A 25,852-nucleotide genomic window follows, 5' to 3' on the forward strand; every position below is an offset into this window, starting at 1 on the left:
GGTGGGGATCCTGTGGGGTCCACAGATCCTGAGGTGTCAAGGATTTATCATTCCTGCACCAATTAGGCGTGTAAAACACCCTTTGCATGCAATCCTGGCGTTTAACGCCAGACTGATGCTTGTTTCTGGCGTTAAACGCCCAAATGTAGTATGTTTCTGGCGTTTAACGCCAGCTTGATGCTTGTTTCTGGCGTTAAACGCTAGCTTTCCTCAAGGTGCAATCTTGGCATTTGAACGCCAGACTGTTGCTTGTTTCTGGCATTCAACGCCAGATTCATGCTCTGTTCTGGCGTTTAACGCTAGCCAAATGCTCCTTACTGGCGTTTAAACGCCAGTAAGCTCTTCCTCCAGGGTGTGCTATTTCTTCTGCTGTTTTTGATTCTATTTTTAATTTTAGCAAATGTTTTGTGACTCCACATGATCATAAACCTAATAAAATATAAAAAGAATAATAAAAATATAGATAAATAAAAATTGTAGGTTTTAGATGTAGTTTTTAGAGAGAGGGATGCTCTCTCCTCTCTCTAGGTTTTAGGATTTAGGATTTCTCTTAATTTTAGGTTTATTTCTTCTCAATTCCAGGTTCAATGTTCCTTTAATTTAGTTTCTCTTCTACTTTTATTTATTCTATTGCTTTAGTTTATCTTCTTATCTTGTCAATTTATTAATTCAAAGAGTATTTTTCTATTTAATTTCTTTATTTGCTGATTATTTTCAATTAAGTTTAATTGTAGTTTTACAAAAATAATACATTAATTACTTAATGATTTTATCAATATGTATTAAAAGTTCCATTAATATAATACCTTCTAAAAAACATAGTTTATTGTAATATAGTACAAATTTGATAGGAAAAAAATTTAAACTATTGTTTAAATTTAAACAATATTTTTTTATGTATCAATTATTTTTTAGATATCTATATGTATAAATATTCTATTAACATTATTTCTGAGGAAATTTGTGAGAAATATAAGATTTATATATTTAGATATATTAAACTATTAATGTATTAAAATTTTAAAATAAAAATAAATTACATTTTAGAACGTAGAATAATAATTTTTCATTTTTTTCTTTTGAAAAATATTGTCAAACACTTATCTACTAAAATTAATATTATGTTAAACAAAACGAATATGCCTACTACTTGAATAAATATTCTATTTTATTTAACAAAATATTCAGTTGATTCTAATATTTTTGTGATGGCAAGGATTTAGTTACAAAATTTGATATGATATATAAACTCAATTAAAAAAAATATAAAAACCTAATTAAAAATTCGACAAAATTATAAAGACCAACGGAATAATTAAACCTTAAAAAATAAATGTATTTTTATTATTTTTAAATAAATATGATAAACAAAATATATTTTTTTATTATCTTACTTAAAAGATATTTCTAACTATATTTTCTAGGTAAGATTTATTAGTTTTTTTCCAGATATTTTGTACCTATATATATATATATATATATATATATATATATATATATATATATATATATATATATATATATATAAGTTTAAAAGATTGTATTTATCTATCTCTTTCATTGAGATATTTAAAATACTATAGTGGCTAAAGTCTCATTCAAAAAATAAAACGAAAATGTTTATTAAAAATAATACGAATATATTAATTTTTTAATTTAAAACTAACGGTTTTAAATAGTTAATTTTTTAAAAATTGAATAAACATAATTAATCATATAAATATAATAATAATAATATTAATATGATTACGTTTATTTTTATCAAATTAAATTTAATTATTAATTAAACTATATCATTTAAATGTTAAATTATGTAAATAAAATTAGATTAATTAAAAATAAAAATATATTAGTACGATCTAAGTTGTACTGTAATGAATTTATGAAATTCTAAAAAAAGTAAATCATAAAAAATAAAAATAAAAAATGTTATGAAAAACAATAATTTTTTTATTTTATTTCATAAAAAGTTAACACTAATAAAATGCTAAAATTAAAAAAAAAAACACGTTGCTTAATAAATAAAAAAAAGATGAGAGAAAAAGAGAAAAAGTGAAAAGGCAGGTTAAGATGAGAGAAAAAGAGAGAAAGTGAATAGGCAGGTTTTGATAATAGAGCAAGAAAGAGAACGCTAAAGGTGAAAAGATTTTTATATTAAATTTCTACCTTAAAATTAGGCCATGGATTCCTTACTCCCACTTTTATGTAGGAGTACCATTAACCTATCTAAAATTATTTACAAATTGAACCCTGTTTTCTTATTTTTTAAAAAAAAAACTAATGATTAAAATTTTGCCCCTCTAGTTTTGTTTTTCACACTTTTTCCCTTTTCTTGTAACCATAGTTTCAGAGATGAGAGATGTCTCTACTAGGATTTTTTCAATAATGCTCATGTTTTTCTCCCATCTCTGCAACTATCACTGTCGCTATCGCTGCCTGCACTCAGCACTGCCACCACCACTTCAACTGCCGCCACACCACACTTTTCGGTCCTTTGCGTTGTTGCGTTTCGTCTCTGCCCCTACGAACTACTCAGGTTTTAGATTAGTTTATTTGTTTTAATGCTTTTTCTATGACAATTCTTGTGAATTTGGAGGTTTTTCTGCTGTCTTCGCACCACAGTTTTTATTTTATTTTATCCCTCTGCCCTGCTTTTTTGCTTTTTTGAAAAGAAATTGCGGTAAGTCACTGAAGCAATTTTAATTATGTGAGACATGAGTTCGAGAGATACAGAATTGGTCTTTCTTTATCAATTAGAAGTTAAATCTTGTTGTTTATAGGATTGTTAGACTTGATTGATTAATTTTTATTTTGTAATGTGTTTGCATAATCTTGTTCAGCTTCATACGGATACTTTCTCACTTGCTTCTATCTTTATTGTGTTAGAGCGAATTCTCTGCCGTCTACAAACGAGTTCTCAGAGATGGTTCTTCTGTGATCATCAGAAGTATTAATGTGACATGCTGCATACTTGAGGAAGTTGAATTCTTGAAGGGATTGAGCCTACTAACCTCACCGAGACACAAAAACATTATAAAGATGAGAGGTTTTTGTTGCTCAAGTAGTAGAAGTGAATGTTACTTTGTCTATGATTTTGTAACCGGTGGCACTCTATACATCTTGATATGGAAGATGGAAGTGAAAATGTGCTTGAGTCTTCTAATATGATTTCCATCATCAAGGGCAATGCAAAAGGGTAGTTCTTTTTCGACACCCAATATTTTCTAAGAAACTCATTGTAGATCAGAAAATTTGCCTCTTTCTTACAACAAGGTATGTTTTAACTATTCAGTATTTAGCATCGGTTACATGAATTAAGATGACTATTATGAACCTATAGTAAAGATTAAGCTATAATCATTATGCAGAATGAACGTAAGTATCTATCTTGTTGATATTGAGTATTTGCTAATCCTTTTTAACCAAGTCTTGGATATCTGCACAGCAATGAAGCAAGCAAACCTACAATGGTTCACCAAAATATTTTAGTTGAAAAAGTTCTTCTTGATAATCAGTTTAACCCATTGATCATGGATGCTGGGTTCCCCAAGCTTCTAGCAGACGACATTGTTTACTCGGCACCGAAGGTTGGTGTTGCCATGGGATACCTAGCTCTTGAATACATTACCACTGGACGCATCACCAAGAAGAGCGACGTTTATGCATTCGGTGTCATTGTTCTTCAAGTCCTGTCTGAAAAGACAATAGTAGGGGATTCAATCAGAATGGCAGTTGAGTTTTTGAGATTTGATGATTTTGTGGACACAAATCTAAAGGGAAAATATTCGAAACCAGAAGCAGCAATTCTTTCAAAGATTGCAGTGATGTGCATTCATGAGCTTTCTGAGCAAAGGCCAAACATGGTAGAGGTGATTTAGGAACTAAGCATGTATTCTTCTCATTCTTCATGATCTAGAACTTTCAGTGGGTATCATAAATTCCTAACACATTTGATTCATTCATGACCATGGTTTTCTTTAGCATATTCACTGAATTATCCATTGCTAAATTGTTGTGAACTTCAACGGAATCATGCTGCTTCATTTCTGCACACAACTGAAATTGTTGAAGGATGTTCCTTTATTGAAAATCAAATAGCTTCCAGATAATGAATTAAATTGTTAATAATCTCGATGGAAGCAATTTAACTATTTCCAAAATAAGAGCATGAATATACCAACGTCAGATAGGGGCAAGAATCTGTATTATAAGCATACGAAGTAATCATAGTGGTATAAGCTGCAAGTTCTTCGTTGACAATTTTCATCAAACGCCTTATATGCATCATCCATTCTCCCATATTTTGTATCATAGAAGATTCCTATAGAAAGTAACCGCTAATTATAATAGTTTAATAGTATGGAATTGTGCAAGTAAATGGTTTAGTAGTTTACAATTTTAAATAGTTTAGTGGTTTACAATAGTTCAATTTGCTGCAATTTTTTTTCCTTATGCTCTTTTGCCAAGGGAACATCCACCTCCTCTGAACTAAGGATTCTTAAAGAAGAACTTAACTTCAGTTTTAGAGTATTCTAGCTCTAAACTTGTCCTTACTTGACTCCTGACCCTTTTAGCTTTGCCGTGACTAGGAAGTCAAATGAAGACACTTTTCAACTCAACCTCCTCGTATTTGCACAAATAATAATAATAATAATAATAATAATAATAATAATAATAATAATAATAATAATAATAATAATAATAATAATAATTCTCTAATTAGCATTATTAGTGAATGGATCATTATTATTCAAATTTCAAGTCATTTTGTCTTTATAGTTGTGAAATATATATTATACAATTTGTTTTTTTTTTATTTTAATAAAAAAGAGCTCATCATAAAAAAATGAGATAAATAATTGATGATTTTGAAATTAAATCATAATTATGAGTAAGTTCTTTCTATGATAACAAAAAAGTGATTCATAATGAGAGAAATAAAAAATGCATAATAAAAAAAATCTATTTTATTAAATCTAAAAAGAAGATATGAATAATTGTTCCAATCTCACCAAAGATGTTATTAATGTATCATAAGCTACTATACTCATATCTTATTTCAATTTCTCTCCTCATGTAGCTGTAATTTATTTTACTAAGCATTAACAAATGTATTAGTGTAATTAAATCAACGTATCATGTAATACGACCTATTTGTGCACTTAGAAATATCTATTGCCGTATAAACTTCCAAACCCTCAAAACTTACTATTTTCTCTATACCACGTTTTGCATGCTTTTCTGAAAGTCATATTACTGAATTATTTTTTATTAATTTATACACTAATTTATCCTTCCTCTACATGTTACAATTTTATATTACTAATTTTTTTTAATTTGTCAGTTATATGAAAAAAATAATATAAATTATTAGTGACCTATATATTATCGTAACTAATTATTTCTGGTATAATAGATACAATATAACTTAATCCAAAGAATGAGCAATAACAAAGCTCAAACATATCCTAAATTTATAAGATATAATTGATCTATCTTAAATTATATAATACAATATAACTTAATACAAATAATCATATAAAGTTACAAAGTACAATATCAATCATAAAATAAAGTTACACAATTATTACACCAAGATATTACTCTAATTTTTCAAAACTAATTGCACCCTTCCCTGCTACTTCAATGCCTAGAGCATTTTGACCACTTTCAATTTTAGGCAACCAACATAGTAAAAGTCATTCTGTGCCAGTCAGCTTCAAATTCATAAAGCAATTATGAATAAACTTATTTTTCTAGACCGTTTTACTTGAAATACTCTAGAGCTTTATATTTAGAATACAATTATCTATTGTTGGTTCAATAATAACTCTTGCTTTCATCTTGCACTTATAAAGATGCAAAATTTCTTTCCTGCAAACAAAAGAACAAACAAAGGGGGTAAGATGAATACTAATGCAGTGAAGTAATATTTAGTTCATTCACCAGATAAATGGATTCAAAATAAGAAAGCACTAATGATAAATAAAATTTGTTATATAATTCAGATTGTGAGACTATCCTTATTATACCAGTGAATCACTTTTTTTGCTTCCATACTTCAAAACTAAAAAATCTTAAAAAGCACAGCATGTCACAAATTAAGCACAAAAAGAAAATAATGATGGAATAAATCAGAGGTTACCTGTAAAGGCCGAGGCAATGATCACTCTATGAAATCTTCTAATGCTTCAAACCAAATTTGACAAAAGATAGTGGTACCAAAGAAGTCAAAAATGCATTCAATAACATTTGGTCTCCTTCACAATCTGTTCAGCATATATAAACAGAAGAAAAATGTCACTTAAACGATATATAAAACACAAGCTCATAATTCTATTTTTCAAAACAATCTAGAGGTGATTGTTAACAATGACAAAAACATGGGGCAATTGAACACCAACTCCAAACGAAGACACAAAAAGCTGCTACTGGTAGTTTCTTAATGATTTAAGTTGTTATATGTTAAAATATTTGAGGAGGTTGGGGAACCTGAGCAGTCTGTAGTGGAACAAATAAAATTAGGCTGTTGAGATTTGTAGGAACACCATATCCTCTTCCATATCTAGGATCAAATTGCTGTTGATAGTTTTCAAAATATTGAACACCAGAAATTTCATACTGCGCTTGAGCATATATTGACTCCTAAAGAATAAAAAAAGGTGCAATTTGCAAGTAAGTCAAGAATCTACTTTGAACAAAATATAAAATGTCAAACAACATAGTTAATTAAAGTCACTACCTGATAGTAAATTCTATTATAACTAGAGTTATCAGCACCATAAAAGGATCCACTGTGTTATTGAGAATTATCAAAAGCAGTAGTTTTGATGTCTTTCTCTGCAGCATTGATTGGGAGAAAGATAAGAACACTGAAGTGTGCAGAAAATTTCAAATATTGCACAAAAAAATGAAAATGCTAGATGATTGAAGAACAAAAGGAGAATTAAGGAAATTTTGGTATGTTTTCTATCAGAAACTTTGTAAATTGTTGCACTTCACAATTAGCATGACTATAATTAAACCAAAAAGTTAATGTTCAAAAATTTAAACTATATATGTCACAACTATATGCTAATAGATTTAATATTGTGACTCCTAGTGCTTCCTAAGTATTAAGATTATCAATTCTACCAAGATGAGGAAGCTATTAAGAGAAGAGAAGACTTAGAAAGTGGTGAGAGAGGCATAAATCAATGCATGGTCTCACCCATAGCAAGGGAATCATTCAGGTATCTATTTCATTCTACACTGTATTTTATGTATAAAATTTAAGATTGATGATCGACGAACACAAACATGGATTATTAAGTTGTGCACATTCTAGATATATGGATACATTTAATCTAACCATGTTACATGTCATCAAATTTACAGCTTTCTTTTAGTTGTGGTACGTATTCTATGTGGAAAGCTATAGCCAAAGGTAGTGCAAACTATCATGATTCTCACAAACGCAATATATGATCACCGACATATAAGGACGGGAAACTTTTAATTGAAAACTGGTTTACTATACAATTCTTTTGAAATCAAAACAACATTCAAGTAAAACTATTAAACTCATAAATAAATTTATTGCCAATCAAAATTACACATTTGCACACTTCTCAAAAGGCATACTCTGCCAAATAACTTTATAAAGATTATTGTTGGATTATGCTAGAGCAAGAACTTTCAAATTCACTTAACTAACAAACAGTGAATTAGGAATGCAGAGGATAAACAGTGCCTATTCTCCTTACTCACAACTGATGAAGCCTGTTTTCTTCCTTATTAACACTGAATACTGAATACAACTCTACTACATTAGGATGACAGGAAGTATTTTTGATAGTATATAACTAAAAGTACATGCTACGAAAAAAATCCAAAATTAATTAAGATAGTTCTTTGCTAGAAGAGAATAAGATTTTCAATTCTCATGGACATGTTCCAACAATTAATTCTTTATGCAAACACATTACAAAATAAAAATTAATCAATTAAATCTAACAATCAAATAGACAACAAGATTTAACTTCTAATTGATAAAGAAAGACCAATTTTGCATGATATATCTCTGGGACTCATGTCTTCTATAATTAAGATTGCTTCAGCGACTTACCCCAATTTCTTCTCGAAAAAGCAAAAAAGCAGGATAGAGGAATAAAATAAAATAAAAACTATGGTGCGAAGACAGCACAAAAACTTCCAAATTCACAAGAATTAACATAGAAAAAGCATTAAAACAAAATAAAATAAAATGAAACCTAAGTAGTTCACATGGGCGGCAGAGACGAAGCACAACAACGTAGATGACTGAAAAGTGTGGTGTGACGGCAGTAGAAGTGGTGGTGGTAGTGCTGAGTGCAGACAGCGATAACCACAGTGATAGCTGCAGAGATGGGAGAACATGAGCATTATTAAAAAAAACTCTAACAAATATATCTCTCATCTTTGAAACTATAGTTACAAGAAAAAAAAAGTGTAAAAAACAAAACTAGAGAGACAAAATTTTAATCACGAGTTTTTTTTAAATAAAAAGAGTATTTAATTTGTAAATATTTTTAGACCGATTAATAGTACTCCCACATATAAGTGGGAATAAGGAATCCATGGCCTAAATTTAGTATAAAGATAAAATTTTTCTTTTTTTATGGAACTTTAAAATTCCAAACAATAGTGGAGTATTATAGGGGTGTCCATGGATCGGATCCGATCCGCATATCCGCGGTGTTTATCCGAATCCGATCCGAAAATTGCGGATATGAATCCGATCCGCAAGGCTTTCGGATCGAATCGGATCGGATCCGCACACTAATCGGATCGGATCCGCACACTAATCGGATCGGATTGCGGATTTTGTGTTGGTATCCGCATATCCGATCCGCATATCCGCGTATTCGCAAAATTAAAGAAATAAATAAGTAAATATTCTTTTTATGTTTTATTTCAATTAATAATTATCATATATGTTATATTATTTTAATTTATTATTTAAAAAGTATGTTTAATATTATTTTAAGAGTAAACATATTTAAAAATAGAAAAAAATGAATTTTATTGATATTTTTTTAATAAAAATAAGTTTTTAAAAATATTTTTGTGTTTTACGGATATATCCGATATCCGATCCGATCTGTAAATTTGCAGATCGGATTGGATCAGATCCAACTTTAAAAGTCGTGAATATTGGATCCGATCCGATCCGATGATTTTAATGCGGATCGGATCGAATTTTTGGCCATATCCGATCCAATCCGATCCGCGAACACCTCTAGGGTATTATATCAGCCACCCTGGTTCATTTCTTCTCACATCTCAGAACCGTTTCGCCTTCTTCGTCACTTTCTCACTCTTTCAAACCCTAATCTTCAGTCTCCCTAGAATTTACGCTAATATCAATTATGCTATGTTTGTTTGAGTGGAAAATGGAAGGAAAGAAAAGAGAGGAAAGAAAATGGGAAGGAAAATAATTATTTTTCATTGTTTGGTTGAAGAGGAAAATTGAGGAGAAAGAAAATGGATGGAAAAAAAATTGGTGGGACCTACCAATTTTTTTCTCTCCAACATTAAAAAGAAAATGGAGAGAAAACTAATATTTTTCTCTCTACTTCTAATACTACCTCTTTACTTTTTTTAATATATATTATAATATAGGGATAAAATTGTCTTTTTATAATATTTCTTTTCTTTTTATTTTCTTTTCAACCAAACACATCTAAAAAAAATAAAAATCCACTCAATTTCTTTCCTTTCGTTCCTTTCCTTTCTATTTACTTTCTCTCTATTTCTTTCCTTTCAACCAAACATAGTCTTAAGAAGCATCAGAAACGCAACAAAAATGGCGTCTTTGGATCCAGAGATTGCAAAGACGCAGGACGACCGCAAGAAGAAGGAGCAGCAACTTGCATCCCTCACTTCTCTCACCTTCGACACTGACCTCTATGGCGGTTCCGACAAGGGCTCCTACCTCACCTCAATCCCTGCCAATGAAGATGAAGAGAATATCGATGCCATGGATAACGAGGTTCCTCGCAAGCTTGCCTCCTTTACTGCCCCCAAATCTCTGCTCAAGGAGATGCCCGGTGGTGATGACAGCGACACCGGATTGGGGTTCAGGAAGCCGCAGAAGATTACCGACAAGGGTGAGTACCACCAAAGGAGTCTCAACCGGGTCATCTCGCCGGAGCGCCACGATCCCTTCTCTGCTGGCGAGAAGACACCGGACCCCTCCGTCAGGACCTACGCCGATGTCATGAGGGAGCAGGCGCTGAAGAGGGAGAAGGAGGAGACCTTGAAGGCCATTGCTAAGAAGAAGAAGGAAGAGGAGGAGGCTGCTAAGGCGGCGCCACCACAGGCTGCACCGCAGCAGCAGCAACAGCAACAGCAGAAGCGGAGGAACAGGTGGGACCAGTCACAAGATGAGGGTGGTGCTGCAAAGAAGTCGAAAACCTCGGATTGGGATATGCCGGACACAACTCCGGGGAGGTGGGATGCCACCCCTACCCCGGGGAGGGTGACTGACGCGACTCCGGGAAGGAGGAACAGATGGGATGAGACTCCTACGCCTGGGAGGTTGGTGGACTCAGATGCAACACCTGCTGGTGGTGTTACCCCTGGTGCTACGCCTGCTGGGATGACTTGGGATGCTACCCCTAAGCTCTCTGGCATGGCTACCCCAACCCCGAAGAGGCAGGGTTCTAGGTGGGATGAAACTCCTGCTACTATGGGCAGGGCAACCCCTTTGCCCGGTACTACCCCTGCAGCTGCTTATACCCCTGGTGTGACCCCTGCTGGTGGGTTTGGACTGGCCACTCCAACCCCCGGGCAATTGCGTGGCTCTGTGACCCCGGAGCAGTATAATTTGTTGAGGTGGGAGAGGGATATTGAGGAGAGGAATAGGCCTTTGACTGATGAGGAGCTTGATGCCATGTTTCCTCAAGAAGGGTATAAGATTTTGGAGCCACCTGCTTCATATGTGCCTATTAGGACCCCTGCGAGGAAGCTTCTCGCAACGCCTACTCCGATGGGGACTCCTCTTTATCAGATCCCTGAGGAGAACCGTGGTCAGCAGTTTGATGTTCCTAAGGAAGCACCTGGTGGGTTGCCATTCATGAAACCCGAGGATTACCAGTATTTTGGTGCTTTGTTGAATGAAGAAAATGAAGAGGAGTTGTCACCTGATGAGCAGAAAGAGAGGAAGATCATGAAACTTCTGCTCAAGGTGAAGAATGGAACGCCCCCTCAAAGGAAAACAGCTCTAAGACAGCTCACTGATAAGGCTCGTGAGTTTGGTGCTGGGCCGTTGTTTAACAGGATTTTGCCTCTGCTCATGCAACCTACACTGGAGGACCAAGAGAGGCACTTGTTGGTTAAGGTAATTGATAGGGTTTTGTATAAATTGGATGAATTAGTTCGCCCTTATGTGCATAAGATTCTTGTTGTGATTGAACCTTTGTTGATTGATGAAGACTACTATGCCCGTGTGGAGGGGAGAGAAATCATCTCTAACCTTAGTAAGGCTGCTGGTTTGGCCACTATGATTGCAGCCATGCGACCTGATATTGATAACATCGATGAATATGTTAGGAACACTACTGCTAGGGCTTTTAGTGTTGTTGCTTCAGCTCTTGGTATTCCTGCGCTCTTGCCCTTTTTGAAGGCTGTCTGTCAAAGTAAGAAATCATGGCAGGCTCGGCACACGGGGATTAAGATTGTTCAACAGATTGCTATTTTAATTGGTTGTGCAGTTTTGCCACATTTGAGATCCCTTGTGGAAATTATTGAGCATGGTCTGAATGATGAGAATCAGAAAGTGAGAACCATCACTGCTTTGTCTCTTGCTGCTCTTGCAGAGGCTGCAGCTCCTTATGGTATTGAAAGTTTTGACTCTGTGTTGAAGCCACTATGGAAGGGTATCAGGCAACACCGTGGTAAGGTGTTGGCTGCATTTTTGAAGGCCATTGGTTTTATCATTCCATTGATGGAAGCTCTATATGCCAGTTACTATACTAAAGAAGTGATGCTTATTCTGATTCGTGAATTCCAGTCACCTGATGAGGAAATGAAGAAAATAGTTCTGAAAGTGGTGAAGCAATGTGTGAGCACCGAGGGTGTGGAGGCGGATTATATTAGAAATGATATCCTCCCTGAGTTTTTCAGGAATTTCTGGGTTAGGAGGATGGCTCTGGATAGAAGAAATTATAAGCAACTTGTCGAGACTACTGTAGAGATTGCTAATAAAGTTGGTGTTGCTGATATTGTTGGAAGGATAGTTGAGGATCTTAAAGATGAGAGTGAACCTTACAGGCGAATGGTTATGGAGACTATTGAGAAGGTGGTCACGAACTTGGGATCATCTGATATAGATGCAAGGTTAGAAGAGCTTCTCATTGATGGTATTCTATACGCATTCCAAGAGCAGACCAGTGATGATGCTAATGTGATGCTTAATGGGTTTGGTGCTGTTGTGAACTCCCTTGGGCAGAGAGTGAAACCTTATCTTCCTCAGATTTGTGGTACCATCAAATGGCGTTTAAACAACAAGAGTGCAAAGGTGAGACAGCAAGCAGCAGACCTTATTTCAAGGATTGCTGTTGTTATGAAGCAGTGCCATGAGGAACAACTGATGGGCCATCTTGGTGTTGTGTTGTATGAATATTTGGGAGAGGAATATCCCGAAGTTCTTGGGTCAATTTTGGGAGCTCTCAAGTCAATCGTCAATGTTATTGGTATGACGAAGATGACTCCACCTATCAAAGATTTGCTTCCCAGGTTGACACCAATTTTGAAGAATAGGCATGAGAAAGTGCAGGAAAATTGTATTGATCTTGTGGGGAGAATTGCTGACCGTGGTGCAGAGTTTGTGCCAGCTAGAGAATGGATGAGGATCTGTTTTGAGCTTCTTGAGATGCTGAAGGCACACAAGAAGGGAATCCGAAGGGCGACTGTGAACACTTTTGGTTATATTGCAAAAGCCATTGGTCCACAGGATGTCTTGGCAACTCTTCTGAATAACCTCAAGGTGCAGGAGAGGCAGAACCGTGTCTGCACTACTGTAGCAATTGCAATAGTTGCAGAGACGTGCTCGCCTTTCACAGTGTTACCTGCTTTGATGAATGAGTACCGTGTGCCAGAGCTCAATGTGCAAAATGGTGTCCTCAAGTCACTCTCTTTCCTCTTTGAATACATTGGTGAAATGGGAAAGGACTACATCTATGCTGTGACTCCATTGCTTGAGGATGCTCTCATGGACAGAGATTTGGTTCATAGGCAAACGGTGGCTTCTGCTGTGAAGCACATGGCGCTGGGAGTAGCTGGATTGGGTTGTGAGGATGCTCTAGTCCATCTGCTGAACTATGTCTGGCCAAACATTTTCGAAACCTCTCCACACGTGATCAACGCTGTGATGGAAGCCATCGAAGGGATGAGGGTAGCCTTGGGTGCTGCCGTTATTCTCAACTACTGCCTCCAAGGGCTGTTCCACCCGGCAAGAAAGATTAGGGAAGTGTATTGGAAGATCTATAATTCACTGTACATCGGAGCTCAGGATGCTCTTGTAGCTGCATACCCGATCTTGGAGGATGAGCAGAACAATGTGTACAGCAGACCAGAGTTGATGATGTTCGTGTAGATCATAGTTTAGGCACTAATTGATATCTGTTGTTTTAAGCACTTGTCAGTATTTTTATTATGTCCATATTAACAATAATGTTTCATCATATCTGGACTTACCTAGTGATGCCTACTTTTTGAATGCTAAATTTATATCCTTCTACGTCGTACTATTATTATGCATGAATGAATGAGGAATTCTTCTATAAGCGGTGTCTTGTTAATATGCGGTGGCTTCAAGAGTTCAGTAAGTTGCTTGATGATTTTGATACATGAGTAGCATTTAGGGGTCGAGTACAATGGTATATGCGTGAATTTCCTGAGTTCCAGCATATGACTACTACTGTAATGCTCAAGTTATACCCTTATGAGTTTTGTTTTGGATTGGTGATGTTATTAGCGATTTTTCGTGTATCTTATTTATACACTTCTAAGTCTAAACAAATATATGAACCGTTGGACTGATTTGTTGAGAATTGATCAGAAGCATAGTCATATTATTCATTAGCCTATTGAGTTGGCTTCATCTCTTGGCAAGGTTAAATTTTTGGTAGCTGATTAATGGATTTTGAAGTGTGCTTTTCAAGGTTGTTAAGAAGTTATTTACTTATTTTCATTATTTGATCAGCGAAACTAGAAAAGATTGTGTTTTTGAGAATGAAAATTGCCTTAGGATTACTCATAATTGCCTGCTATAATTAGGACCAAAGATTCCAATGAAAGCCTTAGATTTCTGAGGCTGTTATACCAAAAGAATACTACTGTTATACCAAAAGAATACTACTGTTATAATTAAATTCAATAATGTAAAGAACTGGAAGCACGACGAAAACTGATCATGACCCTGCAACATGCTTGAATATAACATTTCTAATCCCTTTCAAATTCCGATTACATTTCACAACTACCTAGGGTCAGTATTGATAACTACGATCACATGATTGAATGTGGTTTTCGGGGAAATGAACCAGTTGCAGGATCTCCGATTGTCATTGCAAAAATTGTAGGAGGCAATGGCATGATTCGAAAATATCAGCTGCTAGTGAATGAATCATATCAATGTGACCGAAAATAACTACGGATTGGCGAAAAGATACTGAAGTAAGGGAGCAACAACTGCTATGCTTAAACTGTTTCCTAGCAAAGCATACCTGCAAAAGAAAGTAAGATTGATAAGATAAACAAAATCAATAGAATTAAGCATGCCAATATGGACACTTATCTGACCTTGGGTCATGAAAAGCAGGTAATATTGAACTCAAATTCTAGACAGCAATAACTACATTTAATGGATGTTTCTACATGGAATTGACGCTAAGGTATGAAATAGTAAATGGCATACCGTTGTTTGAGAGTAATGTGATCTGGAAACTTGAAATCTTCAGGAAACGAATGAATGTTTGCAACCTAGTCATGGGACGACAAGAAGTACCTTGTAGATTAGTTATATGCAATGAAATGAAGACAATACAATTTTACCGAGCATTCATGGACACGAATGCATGGCATTCTATATAATAATGCTAAGTACCAACATAGAAGCTATAGAATAATGGGATATAAAGAAATCACCCACCTCTCTAGGGGTAAAATATCTAAGGCACTGCTCCTTCAATGATGCTTCATCCCTCTTCTTTGGCTAAATGTACAAAATGGAGGACATCAAAGAGTGAGAACAGTTTCATAGGTACCCAATGTGGTAGACTGGTAGTAATCCCAAAGATTGTATCAACAATTTAGTCCATCAAAGTCACAACTATGAATAGCTACCAAAAATGTTAGATATAATGATGATTGTAAAGCACAAACAGCATCATAGTGCTTGAAAGGCAATAACATGAATTACATTGTTATGAGAATACATTAAACAATACATCAAAAAAGATTTCTACCAATTAGAAATCCTACCTGAACAGTCGCCAAAAGGGATCCAGTTCCCTTCACATATCTGTAATAACATTTTGTAAAACAGCAGCAGCACTTTGAATCAGGATAGACAACATCTAGGCTCTTTTAAGGAAACAAGAGTTCAGAAATAATACTGTTAATACTAACCCCCCCCCCCCCCCCCCCCCCCTACAAAAAAAAAGAAAATATTATAATATGCTGATTTGAATATACTGCAATAATTAATGTACGGGTGGATACCCATAGCACTTCCCCACCGCTCAACCAAACTCAGGGGAACATAATACTGCTGTAAAGAGTCACAGACATTATCATCACCTTTGCCCAAAGTTGCAGATTCAGCCTCAATATTATTGCTAGGATTCTTTAACTCAAGAAAACTTTCAATAGATTGACATGACTGCAACAACTTATGCCTGTCCTCTTGTGATAAATCATCTTCAATAAACGCTGTATCAAAATGCTCATATGGTCTTGGAGATTGAATCAGTTGTCTGTTCCAAATTTCATTAACAAAAGAGTAGGGCTTTCTCTTAGCCTGAAACAATTAGATAACAATCAGATGATTGTATCCCAAAGCATATAGGATAGCTCCAGCTGTTTCCTTGATGACATAGAATACAACCAAAACCTTTTAAAATTCTCATTTAAGATAAAGAAAGCATACACCAAGGACCATAATACCCTACCAGACAAAAATATCGAGGCCTAGAATATGGGATTCCAAACTGTAGTGGGCTCAAAATGAACTCCTGTGTAACAAAATTTGTTCTGTCCAATATTTCAATCAGTTTTGCATGTGTGTCAGATGTCTGTATGCAACACGAGTACAAAGAAAAAGGAAGTGAATAGAGAAAATCACTAATGAAACGAGACTTGTACTTATGAGTTAATCCAAGTTGACAAATCTCGAAGCCAACAACATTTTCTACGAATAACAAGCTTGGAGGCTTCAATAAGAATGGCATAAGCTCAAGAATCTGAAGAAAAGAAAATGCCCGAGCATCACCAGTGGTCCTTCTGGAGACCTAACACAAGATCATTGAGCAACTTTGGCTAAAATAGGATAAAGTAACCCACAAAATAGGAAAATGAGAAGGAATGAAAAAAAAAGGTTCACCTTGCCGCGTGTAAGGTTGGCAGGGAGGAGAAAGAAGCCATGCATCTGCGCCATAGCCGTCGAGATCAGCCGCAGTCAAGCATTGAATATTTCCCTAAGCAAAGAAACATAAACAAAACCAAGATCAGCAGCACAATATTTTTGTCTCGGCTATGTCTCTGTAGCTAAGTATCCAAATTCATGTAGTATCGAAAACAATAGCCAAAGTCAAACTCCGAACATCGAATGACAAGAAGACAAGCATTTTCATCTAAATGAAGAATAAAACTAAAACCTCATAAGCTACAAATAAATCCCATTAATTTTGAACTTGAAGCGATTACATAACATAGCATACTATACTAAAACCTAACTATTACTAAAGTGTGAATAACCTGGAGACACTGAACTAACTAGAACTATGCACAAGCACAAAACTTTAATTACTGTACCAGAATTCATTGACAGAAAGAATTAGCCATTACGCAGAAGCACAAAAAGCAAAAAACCTGATAAGGACGATGACCGAAATTATGCTCGTAAACATCGTTGGCTCTGTCGTTGATTTCAAATGCTTCAACCACTTGAGCCTCTGATGATAACACAAGCAATAATAATTCTCTCTCTTTTTTTACTGTTGAGATATAATATTAAAGAAAACGTAAGATTTAGATTTGTTGATAAAATATACTATGGACATAAAGATTTTTAGAGTGCTTGTAGACCATACAATTGTTTCTTCCTTTATCAAGTTTTTTTTTAGGTTAAAATTCTCAATTTGTCCTCCACTTCTCCTGCAAGTTTGAAAAGCCACCCCAACCAAAAAGATAATCAGCCTTATTTTGCAGGAACATCCCTCCTTGCAAGTTGCAAATAATTATGTTAGTACTGGTTTTTCCGAAACTAAAACACAAAAGGTTTGATATGTCTTCAACCAATGGGCAACAGCAGGCATGCTAACATGCAGGAAAACTTCTGGGACAAAATACTTTGTCCTGGCCTATATGACTGCAAGTATCAAGATGCATCCTCCGAAATGCAAGCTACACTTTAAAGAATAGAGTACCATATTGCCATTAGACAACCACAAATGAAAAGATCTGGCAAGCTAAATTTCAAAATCCATCAATTAGTATTCAGATTCTTGGTAATTTATAAAAATATAAACTTTTCATTTTTTCATCACAGCTATCTATTGTGCAAGTTACTCTCTATAGTGCACCTCAATTCTTTTACTTTCTTTTTTCTTTAGTTTTTGAGGTAAAAGCAGTGTTAAAATAGGGGAGACTGGTGCGGAATTTATAACCACAAACTAACCGGCAAGTGTACCGGGTCGTACCAAATAATACCTCAGGTGAGTGAGGGTCGATCCCACGAGAATTAATGGACTAAGCAACAATGGTTGAGTGATTTACTTAGTTAGACAAGCAGAAAATGGTGTTTGAAGGTTCAAAAGCATAAAATAGTAATTCAGGATATCAAAAAGCAAACAGTAAACAAGTTGTGAATAATATATGGAGAAACAGTTAAGACTTCAGAGTTATCTATTTTTCGAATTGACTTTTTTTACCAACTATTTTAATTATGCAAGATTTAATTCATGAAAAACTATATGTGACTAAACCTTAATTCCTTAGACCTTTTTAGTCTCCTCTAAAATTCATCAACCGCCAATTCCTTGGTCACTTAATTCCAATTAGAGGGTGGAGTTTAATTCTAGTTTATATGCCACAGAAATCCTAATTACCCTAATATAAGAGGATTATATGTCATGTATCCCGTTAAGTCCAGATAATTAGAAATTTAGGAGAATATGGTTTCAAGCTGTTGTTCAAGTAAGAGCTTTTCCAAGTTATACAAGAACTCAATTAGAACCAAGGTCATACTTCCGTTCCACTCAGATTCATAAAATAAAGAACGAAAACAATTATTGAATTATAAATCAGTACATCAATTAAAATAGAAAAATAATAGTATCAATCCATACAATAGACAGAGCTTCTAACCTTAACAGTGGAGGTTTAGTTGCTCATGGTTCAGAGAGAAAATTAGGATTCATAAAAACTGTAAAGTGCGGAATGAGGTCGAAGAGAAGAGATTAGAGCCCGAAGGGCTAATTCTTTTCCCTTTTATATCTAATTCTAATTGATGTAAAATATATTTCCTAAAACTAAAATAATATCTTTTCCTAATTTTAATAATAAAAGTTAAATCAAAATTTGCAAAGCTTCACGTGTAATGCATCCTGGGACGAGTGGGGACCATTGGGTTCATTAAGGTCCACGCTGAACTTGGAAATTTCCAAGTTCAGCATGGAGGAGGCCGTGGCTACTCTTTTGCTCTTCTTGAGTCCACGCTGAACTTGGATTAACCCAATTTTAGCGTGGAATGATGCGTGCAGCTTCCCTTGGAATTGTCATGTTGGCGCTGAACTTGAGAAAGCTCAAGTTCAGCGTGGAGGAGGCCGTACGAAATGGAAGAAAAGGGTATACTATTATTTATCGTTGGAAAGCTCTGAAAGTTAGCTTTCCAATACTGCTGGAATCACGTCAATTGGACTTCTCTATCTCAAGTTATTTCTATTTGAGTGCAAGGAGGTCGGGATTGACAGCATCATTCGCTTTCTTCCTTTTCTACTACAAAACTCCGTCAAATCCATCTGAATGCTACCTGAAATAAACAGAAATTGCAAACAACTCAAAGTAGCATTGATAGTGGCTAAAGGTAATTAAATCTTGATTAAACTCAATAATTTGAATACAAATTTTTCCTAGAAAAAGATAGAGAAGATGCTCACGCATCACAACACTAAACTTGACTTGTTGCTTGTCCTCAAGCAACCAAAATTAGTACATAATTAAGATGTGAATTTGCATGAGAAGTGAGAGTTCAATTATGCCCATGTATCTTCTTAAAGTGGGGTTTATCTATTGTGATTTTGAACAGTTTTGGCATCTCACTCTCCTTTGAATTAGAGGAATGTCACTGTCATTCGGAATTAGAATCCGGATTAAATTATGAATTCTCTGATCTTTATACTTCAGTTTAATCCTTGAACACAGCAAATTTCCTTTAATTCTCTTTTTTTTTGGTGCTTTGCACCTTGAGCCTTGTCATGACTTTAAATGTTTCGTCTCAATGGTTAGTTGACACAAGAACACCACAAGCACTTAACTGGGGAACTCTCTTTAAATTCTGATTTTTCTTTCAGCTACTCTCAGACAGTGGTGCTCAAAGCCTTTGGCATAATCTGCTAAATGTATTTGGCCTCGACTCTAAATATTCTGTCTCAAGGATTGCTTGATACAAGAATACCACAAGCATATGACTAGGGAAATAACTCTTTGAGCTTTTAATCATGTCAGACCTCCCTAGTCATTGATACTTTGAGCCTTGGACTTTGCTTTTATTTTTCTTTTGCTATTTCTTTTGCTTCAAAGATTAAGCTTTTGTTTAATTCAGAAAATTTATAATAGTTCTCTAAATTCCTATTCCTTATGCACTAACATTCTTTGATTCAAATTCAAATATGCACTGTTCATATTATGCATTCAAAATCACAAATAACACCACCACATTTAAGTAAATAAGACTACTCTTAAATATAAACTCAATTTCTCATCCAATACATCACTTCTTTTCTTTTCTTTTTAAATTCAAGCTTAGTGAGTGGTACATGAGACAATTATTTTTTATTTTTTGAATTATTAAACTAAAAGCAAAGAACAGAATGAAACTAAATCTAAGAACTGAAAGTACTAAAGATCATGTAGGGAATCAAAGCAACAGAAAATAGAAGACAACAAAATAAGAACAAAAGGGAAAATAGAATGAAAGCAACTCAACCACCTCAGTTATGCTGGTGGCCATCTCATTCCTCCGGTTGTGCTCCTCCAACACCAAACTTAAAAGTTTGCTTGTCCCCAAACAAAGAAAAACTCCAGGGTATCAAAAATTTCTTTTAATTGCTCCTGTTCCTGTTCTAATCACTCTGCATGACCAAAACACATGTAAAACATGAAAAATATAAAAAAATTGAGATAGAGTAAATTAAAACGAGAACTAAAATAACTATCATGCTAAAATGAAAATAACTATAAAATTAAAACCAAGGGTACTAGTAGTTGGGTTGCCTCCCAACAAGCGCTTTTTTAATGTCACTAGCTTGACACTTGATTGTTGAATTTTCTTCCTCTTCTTCCAGTTGGTTAAAAGAAATGTCTCCAAGGGGAGAGAGGTGAAAATTAGTACCCCTGATATAAATTCATCCTAACAAGCTTTCTTTTATTGTGATTAGCTTGATTCACCTTGCTTGTTGGTGTAGAGGTTGGATTATTTTTTTCTGAACTTCTCTTTTTCATGGATATTTTCTTCTGTTTCTTGGTCACAATTCCCTTTTCAGTGCTTTCCTTGGTTGCTTTCACTTCTTTGATTTCAAAATTTGGGTGTTGTGTGATGGTTAGTGTGTACCCTTCATCAAAAATTTCTTGAATTGGTGGTTCGATAGACTCACCTTCTATGCCACTCTCTGCTTCATTGCAGTGTAGATTCTTATAATTATTTTCATCCCTTACAACCTCCTTTGTTTGTGCATATTCCTTCTTTGTTGGTGCATCTTCCTCCTTTGTTTTTGCATCTTCCTCTTCTTCCATGTGTGAGGGTGGAAAGTTCTCTAATTGACTGGAGTATGAACTCCTTTGATTGATTTCCTCACTTTCTTCCATAGGATCTTGCATTATATCTCTTGGGAACGAATTTGCTTGTTCCTCTTCCTGGGGCTTGATAATCAAATGCACATATTTCTCTACATTTTTGACACTCGTCCTTATATCATGTATGAATTCTTTCATGAGAAACTCAAGAGCTGATGGTTCTTGATGTGAATAAGGAGATGGTGGCTCTTGATATGAATAAGAAGGAGATGATGATTCTTGATAAGAGTAAAAAGAGGATGGTTCTTGGTATGAATAGGGAGATGGTGGCTCTTGATATAGGTAGAAAGATGATGGTTCTTGATATGGATAGAGAAGTGGTGGTTCTTGGTATGAATATGGAGATGGTGGTTCTTGATAGTTGGAACATGGAGCACTGAAGTTTCTTTAGTTTTGACTTTGTCAACCAAAATTCGGGTAGTTCCTCCATCCACAATAATAAGAATCACTCATTGGGTGTGAGTAATAACCCATGTGATCTCCTTCTATTATTTTTCCTTAGCACAAAGTACCAAAAAGAATTAAACGCATCATGTGGTAAACAGAAAAGTAAAGAAGAAAGAATAGAATTTTTTTTGGAAAAGAAATAAAATAAAGAATAATAAAAATAAAAGAAGAATTCGAAAATAAATGGAAAGAGGTGAATTAAAAATTCAAAAATTAAACAAAAAATACTAATATTTAAAAAAATATTTTTAAAAGAAAAATTACTACGGAAACACCAAACTTAAATTCAGAAATTAGGAAAGAGTAAATATATAATGTAATTTTTTTAAGACAAAAAATAAAATAAACTAATAAAATATAAAAATAAAAAATAATGAAAAGAATAAAAATGAAAATAAAAAAATAAAAAAATGAAAGTATAAAGGATAAAGAAAAAAAAGAACTAATGAATGTTTGAAAAAAATAAAAATTGAAGTTAAAGAAAATAAAAAAAATGAACGAATACAGGGGGAGGAAATACTAACAGGAAAAAAAAAGAAATAAAGTACATAAAGAAACGGAAAATAAAAATGAATAATGCTAAAAGAAACTAATTAAAGAAAAAAATTATCTAATCTAAGCAATCAAACAACGAGTAGTTGTCAATCACAGTTAATCCCCGGCAACGGCGCCAAAAATTTGGTGCGAAATTTATAACCACAAACTAACCGACAAGTGCATCGGGTCGTACCAAGTAATATCTCAGGTAAGTGAGGGTTGATCCCACGAGGATTGATGGACTAAGCAACAATGGTTGAATAATTTACTTAGTTAGACGAGCAGAAAATGGTGTTTGAAGGTTTAAAAGCATAAACAGTAATTCAGAATATCAGAAAGTAAACAATAATTCAGAATACCAGAAAGCAAACAGTAAAAAGTTGTGAATAATATATGGAGAAACAGTTAAGGTTTCAGAGTCATCTATTTTTCGAATTGACTTTTTTTACCAACTATTTTAATTATGCAAGATTTAATTCATAGCAAACTATAGGTGACTAAAACCTAATTTCTTAGACCCTTTTAGTCTCCTCTAAAATTCATCAACCGCCAATTCCTTGGTCACTTAATTCCAATTAGAGGGTAAAGTTCAATTCTAGTTTATATGCCACAGAAATCCTAATTACCCAAATATAAGGATTATATGTCACGTATCCCGTTAAGTCCAGATAATTAGAAATTTAGGAGAATATGTTTTCAAGCTGTTGTTCAAGTAAAGAGCTTTTCCAAATTATACAAGAACTCAATTAGAACCAAGGTCATACTTCCATTCCGCCCAGATTCATAAAATAAAGAACGAAAACAATTCTTGAATTATAAATCAGTACATGAATTAAAATAGAAAAAAATAGTATCAATCCATACAATAGACAGAGCTCCCAACCTTAACAGCAGAGGTTTAGTTGCTCATGGTTCAGAGAGAAAATTAGGATTCATAAAAACTGTAAAGCGCGGAATGAGGTCGAAGAGAAGAGATTAGAGCCCGAAGAGCTGATTCTTTTCCGTTTTATATCTAATCCTAATTAATGTAAAATATATTTCCTAAAATTAAAATAATATCTTTTCCTAATTTTAATAATAAAAGTTAAATCAAAATTTGCAAAGCTTCACGTGTAATGCATCTTGGGACGAGTGGGGACCATTGGGTTCATTAAGGTCCACGCTGAACTTGGAAATTCCCAAGTTCAGTGTGGAGGAGGCCGTGGCTACTCTTTTGCTCTTCTTGAGTCCACGCTGAACTTAGATTAACCCAAGTTCAGCATGGAGTGATGCGTGCAGCTTCCCTTGGAATTGTCATGTTGGCGCTGAACTTGAGAAAGCTCAAGTTCAGCGTGGAGGGGGCCGTACGAAATGGAAGAAAAAGGTATACTATTATTTATCGTTGGAAAGTTCTGAAAGTTAGCTTTCCAATGCTACTGGAATCACGTCAATTGGACTTCTTTATCTCAAGTTATTTCTATTTGAGTGCAAGGAGATCGGGGTTGACAGCATCATTCACTTTCTTCCTTTTCTGCTACAAAACTCCCCAAATGCTACTTGAAATAAACAGAAATTACAAACAACTCAAAGTAGCATTCATAGTGACTAAAGGTATTTAAATCTTGATTAAACTCAACAATTTGAATGCAAATTCACTAGAAAAAGATAAAGATACTTACGCATCAGAGACAATTAAAAAGACCCAAGTTAAAAGAAATCCCTTTTGATCATACAAAGGAATAAAATAAGAATGTCGAGGATCTCTTACCATGGAAAAGGGAGGTCTACATATTTCTCGAGAAGTAGGCACCACTAAAAGCATCCTTTGAACTTGCAACCAAAATGATATAAAGTCATATAGTACTTGACCTAGAGAGCATGTCCTCTTCTCACCAGTAGGAGTCCTAGCTCATCATCTCCAATCTAACAATTCCTCAGTCAATCCCAACGCAAAAAGTTGGCAGTATGCCAATTAAAACTTCTACCTAAAGGGTTATCATTTTTATCCTTAAATATAACAAATTGATTTTTTTTCCTTTTCTTTTTTTCTTGGTTCATTATTTCTTTTCCCTCATTCTCTCAAAATATGAAAATTCACAAAACCTGAAAGATCACTTCCCTTAACTAATGTTACCCTCTCTTCTATCCCTTAAAGGGTTTTTTTTTTTGCATTTTATATTTTATTTTTTCACTCAGTTAATTTCAAGTTCTTAATGAAAATTTTTTTCCTCCTCCAGCCATATGTTATCCTATACTTTCAACGGCAGTATTACAATAACAGAAATCTCGTAGATGGAAGCATAACCAGTGATTGTAGTCAAAACATCATGTCAAAGCAGGATGCCACCAAATGGAAATACAATCCAAATGTAAAACAGAACAAGCATATTCAACAGCAACAAAAGATTTGAACTTCCCAGGATAAAATGTGCAAAGTCCAATGTATTTATCCTCCAATACACATTGGCTCATAACCAAATGAATTAGACAAAAGTTATGACGTTGATATCTTCGAAAGAAGTTAAGACAATAATATATTCAGTCCATATCATGAGTGGTGAGGAGAAGACAGCCAAACAACATAAAAATTTCTCAAGTAAAGAAGGAATGAGAGAGCTCACATTGCCTACAAAGACTGAATGAGAATCTATCTCCTCTCTGTTGACCAGACCAGCAGATGCAGTTCCGAGATCTATTGGGAGACTAGAATCAATAACAGACAATGGAGTCTAACAATACACTGGGATAACATTGTTTACACATTAACATAGATAAGAATGAGAAGGGAATGAAAAAGAGATAGAAAAACATAACAAACCACAAAAAAAAAGTATAATGCAACAATATTAAGCACGAAGTCATGAAGCCGTGTGAACTCTAAAACAGAGGTCAACGAAATTCAGCTTGAATTTGTTCATAACATGAATATTCAAATGAGTATACAAGAATATAGCTTCTCTTCACAGCCAAGTGAGAGAGCGCTACTCATAGGCCAGTAACAAACAAGCCAAATCGTAATCATCCAACCAAAAACAAAACATCTTGTGGGCAAAGGAGTTAGGACATATTCTATGATCGATGCAGAACAAGAAATCATTTACAAAATAAAAATTAAAATAGCTACCATGAATAGATCCCTTCTCCTTCTCGACCTTGGCTTGCATGTCTTTAAGAGTAGCAGTTTCATCTTCTATATCCTTCAAGCGCTTATCCATGTCATCAAAATCCTGCACTCACAATAGCAGTGGCGTATCATCAAAATTAGGGTTTCGGATTCGAAATCAGCAGCATAGAAGAGGAAAGCGCGATTCAATGAAATCAGGTGAACTCAAAGAAACAAAGAATAGCAACAAAAGAAGAAAGAGATAATACAGGTTCGTTGTTATCTTCGGCGTTCATGTTGACGTCGTCATTTTCCATTTCTCCGTCAAAAAAAAACACCGACAGAAGCGTTCCCTCCTTTCGTATTTTTTATTTAAATAAATAAAAGAGTAAAAGACATATCGGTCCCTGACCTTTTTAAAATTGGACATTTTCGTCCCTTAAGATTTGAAAATACTTTTAAACCCCT

General features: G+C 34.5%; 3 protein-coding genes and 1 pseudogene across 9 annotated transcripts; 2 read left to right on the forward strand and 2 right to left on the reverse strand.

Annotated features, from left to right (window-relative positions):
- Window positions 1-3,467: 3,467 nt before the first annotated feature.
- LOC130933602 (cold-responsive protein kinase 1-like) lies at window positions 3,468-3,878 on the forward strand. The gene has a single exon (XM_057863226.1). It carries the CDS (start codon window positions 3,468-3,470, stop codon window positions 3,876-3,878), a length of 411 nt encoding a protein of 136 aa, XP_057719209.1.
- A 5,924-nt stretch (window positions 3,879-9,802) lies between these two features.
- On the forward strand, window positions 9,803-13,907 carry LOC130933398 (uncharacterized). The gene has a single exon (XM_057862995.1). The coding sequence runs from the start codon at window positions 9,827-9,829 to the stop codon at window positions 13,616-13,618; it is 3,792 nt and encodes a 1,263-aa protein (XP_057718978.1). The 5' UTR covers window positions 9,803-9,826; the 3' UTR covers window positions 13,619-13,907.
- A 415-nt stretch (window positions 13,908-14,322) lies between these two features.
- On the reverse strand, window positions 14,323-17,256 carry LOC130933603 (tRNA (cytosine(38)-C(5))-methyltransferase 2-like; annotated as a pseudogene).
- A 1,304-nt stretch (window positions 17,257-18,560) lies between these two features.
- On the reverse strand, window positions 18,561-25,747 carry LOC130934388 (polyadenylate-binding protein 2-like). Of its 7 annotated transcripts, none has more exons than XR_009067759.1 (5): window positions 25,654-25,747; window positions 25,406-25,508; window positions 24,903-24,973; window positions 24,050-24,204; window positions 18,561-20,597 (listed from the first exon to the last, which is right to left on the reverse strand). XR_009067759.1 is itself a non-coding variant. In XM_057863966.1 (4 exons), the coding sequence occupies exons 1-4, from the start codon at window positions 25,699-25,701 to the stop codon at window positions 20,589-20,591; spliced, it is 231 nt and encodes a 76-aa protein (XP_057719949.1). In that variant the 5' UTR covers window positions 25,702-25,747; the 3' UTR covers window positions 18,561-20,588. The 7 variants fall into 7 exon arrangements, 4 of the variants coding, with proteins under 4 accessions (XP_057719949.1, XP_057719945.1, XP_057719947.1 ...); XR_009067761.1 differs by lacking the exon at window positions 18,561-20,597 and adding an exon at window positions 22,254-22,544; XR_009067760.1 differs by lacking the exon at window positions 18,561-20,597 and adding an exon at window positions 23,096-23,834.
- Window positions 25,748-25,852: the final 105 nt, after the last annotated feature.

Source organism: Arachis stenosperma, chromosome 6 (assembly GCF_014773155.1).
Source record: "Arachis stenosperma cultivar V10309 chromosome 6, arast.V10309.gnm1.PFL2, whole genome shotgun sequence".
Lineage (NCBI taxonomy): Eukaryota > Viridiplantae > Streptophyta > Magnoliopsida > Fabales > Fabaceae > Arachis > Arachis stenosperma.